The 8,818-nt window shown below is 43.9% G+C and overlaps 2 protein-coding genes across 2 annotated transcripts in view; one reads left to right on the plus strand and one right to left on the minus strand.

Annotated features, from left to right (window-relative positions):
• LOC115437227 (inositol monophosphatase 1-like) overlaps positions 1-8,818 on the plus strand; it is a 194,014-nt gene that overhangs the window by 127,603 nt on the left and 57,593 nt on the right. The gene's annotated exons all lie outside the window — the stretch shown is intronic.
• The window catches only part of LOC115437203 (zinc finger protein 664-like), a 12,153-nt gene continuing 4,939 nt past the window's right edge, over positions 1,605-8,818 (minus strand). Inside the window, exons 2-8 of the mRNA XM_030160408.1 lie at positions 6,111-6,526; positions 4,939-5,422; positions 4,681-4,741; positions 4,517-4,603; positions 4,310-4,443; positions 3,374-3,497; positions 1,605-1,888 (exon numbers count right to left, since the gene is read on the minus strand). Coding sequence (XP_030016268.1) covers positions 1,717-1,888; positions 3,374-3,497; positions 4,310-4,443; positions 4,517-4,603; positions 4,681-4,741; positions 4,939-5,422; positions 6,111-6,512 — 1,464 coding nt within the window. The 5' untranslated portion in view covers positions 6,513-6,526 and the 3' untranslated portion in view covers positions 1,605-1,716. The remainder of the gene's footprint in view (positions 1,889-3,373; positions 3,498-4,309; positions 4,444-4,516; positions 4,604-4,680; positions 4,742-4,938; positions 5,423-6,110; positions 6,527-8,818) is intronic.

Raw genomic sequence — 8,818 nt, forward strand, 5'->3', positions numbered from 1 at the left:
TTTATGATATTACAGTAGTTTCACAGTAGTTTTACAGTCCAAGTATTAACAGTGGATATACTACTACTACAAATACTAGTACTACCTTTGGATATACTAGTACGACGAATACTAGTATTAACAGTGGATATACTACTACCACAAATATTAGTACTACCAGTGGATATACTAGTACTACAAATACTAGTACTACCTTTGGATATACTAGTACTACAAATACTAGTATTAACAGTGGATATACTACTACTACAAATACTAGTACTACCAGTGGATATACTAGTACTACAAATACTAGTACTACCTTTGGATATACTAGTACTACACATAATAGTATTAACAGTGGATATACTAGTACTATAAATACTAGTACTACCTTTGGATATACTAGTACTACAAATAACAGCACTACCAGTGGATATACTAGTACAACAAATATTTGTGCTACCAGTAGTTTTGGTTTGGGTTTGTTTTATTTTGGTTTGTTTGGTTTTGGTTTGTTTGTTTTGTTACTTCCGCCAAGGAGGTTATGTTTTTGCCAGGGTTTGTTTGTTTGTTTGTCTGTTTGTTTGTTTGTCTGTCCGTTAGTGTGCAACATAACTCAAAAAGTTATGGACAGATTTGGATGAAATTTTCAGGGTTTGTTGGAAATGGGATAAGGAAGAAATGATAAAATTTTGGTGGTGATCGGGGGTGGGGGGGCCCATGGGGGGGGGGGCGCAGACCAGAAAATTTCATCAAAATCTGTCCATAACTTTTTGAGTTATGTTGCACACTAACGGACAGACAAACAGACAGACAGACAGACAAACAAACCCTGGCAAAAACATAACCTCCTTGGCGTGGGGGGGCCCACGGGGGGGTCACTGATCAGCCTTGGCGGAGGTCTGCGCTCTCCGAGTGCTTCTAGTTTTGTTGTGGATTGTTTTGTTTTGGGTTGTTTGGTTTTGGTTGTTTTTGTGTGTTTGGTTTTGGTTTGTTTGGTTTTGGTTTGTTTGGTTTTGATTTGTTTGGTTTTGGTTTGTTTGGTTTTGGTTTGTTTTGATTTGATTTGTAAACAGACTGTTTGTGGTGGAGTCCACATGGAAGGTGTTCACTGTGAGGGCAGTGACTCAGGTGTGTCGTCACAGACAAACTAACATTAGTGACACTGAGGATCTGACTGGGGTTTCACAGATCTGATGGAAAATTGGAGACAAACATCCTACGCAGCTTTAATTAAGCTTTGATTAAGACTGAATTGTTGAGGGATTTTATGAATTAGGTGTTTGTTTTTTGAGAGACCGCCCATTTATAATATATTTATTCCAAAACATAAACTGATTTCTATAAGATGATCAAAGAAAAACACTTACAACTGTGGGTCGTCTGCTCTGCAGCTGCTGCCATTTTGAAGATAGTAACATGAAATGCATCATGGGAGATTTTCTCAGTCCAGTCTACAGAAGTCACCAACCAGTGAGCTTTAAGCTAGCAGACCAGAACAACATGTGGGTATTCCACGGGTTCTAGGTTTAAGCAAACTTTCAAATGGAACAGAACTTGGACCGCGACTGATGACGTTTCAACAAGAACAGAAGAACGGAAGAACAGACAAGAATGCATACTGCAAACCGGCCAGTGATGTCACAACTTTATTCAATTATGGGATGGATTCCGTTTCAAATGTCTAACATTATGAGGTCATGTGCAGGTATTTCATCATCGGGGTCGGTGGGACTACGAGGACGTTTTCTGCTGCCCTGATGCATGCTGGGAGTGGCTGTGGTGTTTGCGGATGTGACGCAGCAACAGCTGGCGGTCCGGACTGGAGTACTGACACTGTTGGCATGGAAACGCCTCCCCAGTGTGATGGCGGCGGCGGTGAAGGTCCAGACTCTTCTTTTGGATACTGAGGAGGAATAATAATAATAATAATAATAATAATCAGTGGTGGAGTGGTCCCTGGAGAAGTGGGTATGCTCTCAATTTTTGGCGCCTTTTTTTTTAAGTCCAGAAAAACGCTGTTATAGAAACAGTGACATGTCAGACTTCTCTATTTAGTTTACCCACAAATCCATCAGTAGTATTTGTTCACTATTATAAAATGTTTTGTAGGTTTTACTGGACACACAAACAGCTGCTAGAATGGAAATGGATTCAACATGAGGAAAACAAAGGAGAAAGTTAGCCTTTCATAACGTTAGCCTTTTATAACATTAGCCTCTCATAACATTAGCCTTTCATAATGTTAGCCTTTCATAATGTTAGACTTCATAACGTTAGCCTTTCATAACACCAGCCTTTCATAACATTAGCCTTTTATAACATTAGCCTTTCATAATGTTAGCCTTTCATTACGTTAGTTTTTCATATCATTAGCCTTTCATAACATTAGCCGTTCATAACGTTAGCCGTTCATAGCATTAGCTGTTCATAACATTAGCCTTTCATACTGTTAGCCTTTCATACCGTTGGCCTTCCATAACATTATCCTTTCAAACTGTTAGCCTACTCCAGAGTTGAACTATTGGTGACTCCATCTCTTCTTCTCTACATGTACACTCATATGTCCAGTTGTTTAAAACAGTGACTCTTTCTGAAACCACCTTAAACTTACCTCAGAATTATGGATAACATGAAAGTAGGTTCTCTCAATATGTGTCAGTCAGTTGAAAAACGTTTATTCTGCTATTCTCATTTGCATTTCCAATAATCGTGCATCTTTCAACGAGACGTGCAGTGACCTGTGAATCAACTGGGGTGGCACTGCCACCTGAGGTGTCCAATTAGGTTCCAGAGGTGGACAGCACTAGTTAGCAGAATTTTCCTGGGCATGACCTGCCCTACTCTGCCTCTGATTGGCTCATCAGTCCTCATGCCTAAAGTTAACCAATCTAATCAGTGAAGGCAGCGAGTACTAGCCAATTAGACGCAGAGTAGGGCGGGTCATGGCTTCACAATATGAGGGGAAAAAATGGGCCATTTGGCTGCAGATACGACTGAATGGTGCACATCAGGGGGATTTAGAAGAGGGTATACCCAATACTGACAGAAAAAATGTGAGTATACTCCATATACCGCTGTATACCCTGGACTACACTTCTGATAATATGGATTAGATTTCTATAGTATTTTCTATGAACACAAACTCAAAGCTCATACAGTGGATCATTTATTCATTCACTCTGGTGGTTTGAAATTACGTCTGTATCAACAGCTGCCCTGGGGGGGCAGGATGACGGAGGCGTGGCTGACAATTTCCCCCTACGGCCCCTCCCACCACCACTAAACATTCACACACATTCATACACCAGTGTGAGTGACACTGGAGGCAGGAGGGTGAAGTAGTGTATATATATATGTGTGTGTGTGTGTGTAGGTGTGTGTGTGTTACCTGCTGTAGTCACAGTGTGGACAGGTGTGTGGTTTCTCTTGACTGTGAGTCCTGCAGTGACGCAACAAAGAGCTGCGATCGATGGACGCATACGCACACTGAGTACACCTGTAGGGCCTCTCACCTGGACACACAAACACATAATATACACAACAGCGTGCACACACACACACATTCAATACAAATACACTTAAACAACTCTGTGTGTGTGTGTGTTACCTGTGTGTGTAGTACTTGTGTGTGTGTGTTACCTGTGTGTGTTACCTGTATGTGTGTGTGGATGTGTGTTACCTGTGTGTGCGTGTGTAGTACTTGTGTGTGTTACCTGTGTGTGTGTGTAGTACTTGTGTGTGTGTGTTACCTGTGTGTGTTACCTGTATGTGTGTGTGTTACCTGTGTGTGCGTGTGTAGTACTTGTGTGTGTTACCTGTATGTGTGTGTGTAGTACCTGTGTGTGTGTGTATGTGTATAGTACTTGTGTGTGTTACCTGTGTGTGTGTGTGTGTAGTACTTGTGTGTGTTACCTGTGTGTGTGCAGTACTTGTGTGTGTGTGTTACCTGCGTGTGTGTGTAAGAGTGTGTGTGTGTGTGTGTGGTACCTCTGTGTGTGTTACCTGTGTGTGTATAGTACTTGTGTGTGTGTTACCTGTGTGTGCGTGTGTAGTATTTGTGTGTGTTACCTGTGTGTGTGTAGTACCTGTGTGTGTGTTACCTGTGTGTATATATGTAGTACTTGTGTGTGTTACCTGTGTGTGTATGTGTGTAGTACTTGTGTGTGTGTGTGTGTAGTACTTGTGTGTGTGTTACCTGTGTATGTATGTGTATGTAGTACCTGTGTGTGTGTGTTACCTATGTGTGTGTGTGTGTGTGTGTGTGTGTGTAGTACTTGTGTGTGTTATACCTGTGTGTGTGTAGTACTTGTGTGTAGTACTTTACCTGTGTGTGTCCTCAGGTGCTGCTGCAGTGACCCCTTCAGGCGGCTGCTGTAGCTGCAGTGTGGACAGCTGTGGACTTTCTCTCCTCCGTGGACGCCCAAGTGTCGTCTCAGTGTCAACTTGGAGGAGAAGGTCCTGCAGTGATTGGTCAGTGTGATAAGCTGCTTTGAAAAGCTGTCCAGTGAAGGATTGTGGGTAATGTAGTCACCTGTGGCAGAGTGAACAGGAGAATCCTGTGGCCCCTCCTCCCTCCTTGGTGTGCGTTCTTCTTCTCTGTTCTTTCCTCTGGGGGGCGCTGCCGTATAAACCAGTCCAACATGACCAACTTCATTCACCTGAACTGTGTGGCAACAGGTGCAGCGAGCGGCTTACCTGGAATGAAGCTCCGCCTCCTTCGTGGCCGCTGGTCCAATCAGGCGACTGCCCGGTGCTTCTGGATAAAAGAGTTAGTGAACATTGTCCATGTGATAAAACAGACTGAAGTGAACGGTGGAGTTAATCACATGACTTTAATCACATGGATTCAGTTCAAAGCTCCCATGAGTCCATCTGATTCAAAGCTCCACGCCTTTGGTGAAAAGTCAACCCGAACCCGAACCCAAACCCGAACCCTTACGACGGCGTCCTCACCTCTGTTGCGGTCCTGTGACACCTTCTGCTTCTTCAGCTCTTTCCTCCCGCTGTGGCTCCTCCCCCTGCTGTGGCTCCTCCAGTGAGGCTGAAGCTCCTCCCAGCTGGCAGCCGTCCAATCGCAGCAGACGCAGCTGAAGCCTCCACCTGCGCGGTGTGACCGCACGTGGACGTCCAGCATCCGCCGTGACGACAGCATCACAGGGCACAAGACACATGACAGACTCCGCCTCCTCACACTCCCGCTGTCAGATATAAGTGGGTGGGGTGGGTGGTCAGTTGGAGGGGGGCGGGGCATAGAAACGGAGGCGATGGAAGGTGATTTGTTGATTGAAATGCGACAGAGTCCCAGAGTCCTGAGGTGGGCAGACTGCGCCATCTCCTCCTGGGTGGAGGGGGGGTGTGGCAGGTCCACTGACCCCGCCTCCAGAGGGAAGATGGAGCACTCCTCCTCCTCCTCCTCCTCCTCAAACAGGGTGCTCACCTGTAGGGCGGGTTCAGAGGTCAGACCAGAACCTTCATGAACACAAACAGCATCATTAGAACCAATATGATGAGACCATCTGAAGGGTCCTGCAGACGGAACGTTACAGCCATCTGAAGGTCCTGCAGTCTGAACATTAGAACCATCTGAAGGTTCTGCAGATGGAACATTACAACCATCTAAAGGCTCTGCAGACGGAACATTAGAACCATCAGAAGGTCCTGCAGACAGAACGTTACAACCATCTGAAGGTTCTGCAGATGGAACGTTAGAACCATCTGAAGGTCCTGCAGACAGAATGTTACAACCATCTGACGGTTCTGCAGACAGAATGTTTGAACCAGCTGAAGGTTCTGCAGAAGGAACGTTAGAACCATCTGGAGGTCCAGCAGACGGAACGTTAGAACCATCTGAGGGTCCTGCAGACAGAATGTTAGAACCATCTGAAGGTCCGGCAGAGGGAACGTTAGAACCATTTGAGGATTCTGCAGACAGAATGTTAGAACCATCTGAAGGTCCTGCAGACAGAACATTAGAACCATTTGATGGTTCTGCAGATGGAACGTTATAACCATCTGAAGGGTCTGCAGACAGAACACTAGAACCATCTGAAGGTTCTGCAGATGGAATGTGAGAACCATCTGAAGGTTCTGCAGACAGAACATTAGAACCAGCTGAAGGTCCTCACCTCACAAGTGTGTGCGACCTGTAGCCCTGCCTCGGCGCTGATGTCACAGGTGGGAGGACTCATATTGTCCAGCATGTTGTATAGCAGGAAGTCTTCATCGTCCTCGGTCTGCCGAAGCCCCACCTCCTCCTCCTGGGTGTCGGCCCCTCCCCCGCTGAGATAGGTGAGTGCGGGTGGGCGGTGCCTCTGCTGCAGGTGTGTGCTGATGCTGCTCTTCAGGCCGCAGGTGAACTGGCACAGTTTACAGCGGTACAGCTCCACCAGAAAGGACTCCACCAGGCCAGCCGCCGTTGCCGCCAAACCCTCCACCACCGCACAGTAAAGGCTGGAGCTCATGTCCCCACCCACCACCTGCAGCGTCACGGGACTGATGTCTCGGTAACGCTGCTTCACTGAGCACATGCCTGACCTCTGCCCTGGAAGAGACGAGGAGACACAGTGAAAATCAACAAACGACAAAGATGCAGAAAACGTCTTTAAAACACATTTGAAACCAACCTCTGATTTGTCAGTCAAACCATGTGGAATGTGGGCGTGGTCTTTGTGTTCATGTGGTTTTTCATGTTGTTTACATGACATTTGTTCAGATCCACCAGAAAACCGACCCTGACCCTGTTCTAAACCCTAACCCTAAGCCTGTTCCTCTACTGTGGATGACAGAAGACACAGGAGGTCAACCCTCTACTGTGGAGAACAGAATTCTAAATAACACATCTCATTGTCGCCATGGGTTGAATTTTTTTCTGTTCCTTCTTTATCATGGGGTCCAAATTCAGAGGTCATTGGATCTCAGATTCTTCTTAATAACAGTATTAAGGTATGTGACAGTGTCCTCAACAGGGACGTTTCAAATGGAGGAAACATGACAGTTTTTAAGACCAAATAAGTCACATTTCCTGATGTTTAAACAGAGCACAGAGGCACAAGACAAACATTGAATTATGTCAATGACAGCTGAAACTTGTGAAGCGTCCTTCAAAACTAAGGTGGTGTGATCAGCCAGCGGGCCAGTGATGAGCCTGGGTCATTCCATGTCAGATCACCCAATGAGTTAAACCCTACCTCCTCCAAATTCAATGAAAATTGGTTTATAGGTAAATCCTAGCCAGAAAAGCCAAGTTTTCAAATTTTAGCAAAATCGGACCAACGGTTTTTGAGATTTCACCATTTCTTTTTTTCCACTTTTTCGCGAAAAAGGGCGTGGCCGCAAAATTTTAAAGTGCTGTATCTCAGCAACCAGTGGTCCGATTTTCAAAAATAAAGTATATTTGTGAAGGGGAGATCATAAGGAATCTAAATATATCATTACTTTTATCTTTTAAGTGATATATCTCATCATGACCTTTTGACCTATATTTTGACCTTGAAATTGACAATTTGGGACAAATGACCCTTCAACGACTTTTCCTGAAAATTGTAGCCCAACATGTTGCCTACAACATATGAAGAAACTGGAGAGGTAATATTTTTCATTTTGAAGCAGCATCAGTTTGAAATGTGCATTACCACAGCTAAAAGTCCTACTCCTGTACATTCTATGTACATCCGTACACACAATTCAACACATTTCACACATTATATGCTTACCACATGGTTAACATGTTCTCTGTCTCTACACTACTAACAAGACAACTCAAAACCACTTGCTTGCTATAGTGCATGCTATTCTCAACTGAAACTTTATTCAAAAATATCTAGAATACAAGTCAGGTGTCACATGACCTAACCCACTTAAACTGCAGACCATATGTCTGCCACTAAATTTCCCTCAGCCTTTGATGTCTGTTAACTGCAGACCTCAAGTCTGCCCTAAATTACATCATACACAAGAATGTGAATCTTGTACACTGTCTTTCATGTCTGTATTTCTTTGATGCAAGAAGTTGTTAAGCTGCATCATTTCCTTAGTAATTCATGATCCAACTAATCTTTGTTTATACTACACTCAAATAAAATTCCCTGTATCACATATTTGTTTATTCCTCAGCAGGATGTTACATAATAGGAGTTTCCTTGGCAACAGCTTTTTTGACAAAGATAGGCCTTGTGCACAGACAGTTCACAGCATTGCTAAGTTGCAGTTCATACTGTGCACGTCCTAGCCATGACAAAGAGAATTTTCATGATATACGTTTTTATGCTTTTCTCGATTTTCTCGACATTCCAAAATTTAAGTATAATTTTTCATCAGATATCATGTGAAAAGATTCATAGTAAATTAGCCCAACAGCCCAGTCTATTAAAAGAGATTTCTTGGTTTTCCTTCCATCTTAAGATACAGCCAACAATACAATTTGTTTGATTTGACTTAATGAACATATAGCTCATAGCCTCCTTTTTTTCAACAGGGACAACTGTAGCTTTCATACTGATGATGACCCCTGTCACCAACATCACTACACAGGTACAAAGGCCCCAGCCATTCGGAAGGTAAAACACAAAGATGAGGAATTCAAGCTTCTGGCCTTGCGTACGAGGATAGAGCGAAGGAATATCAAAACGATATGTTTACACTATGAACAAGTATTTCTCTTGAAATTTTCTAGCCTCAGAAGGAAATGTTGTGACCCATGTGACATTCACAAAACAAAACCCAGGCCAAAATGTTGGATTCCGGAGTCGGATATTCTATGTGTGATAACTGCTCTGTACCTAACCTCCTCCTCTACTAGAAACTATTGCCTCTCTTCAGATGACACTTTCAGGAT

The sequence above is a fragment of the Sphaeramia orbicularis genome, chromosome 17 (genome assembly GCF_902148855.1).
Source record: "Sphaeramia orbicularis chromosome 17, fSphaOr1.1, whole genome shotgun sequence".
NCBI lineage: Eukaryota > Metazoa > Chordata > Actinopteri > Kurtiformes > Apogonidae > Sphaeramia > Sphaeramia orbicularis.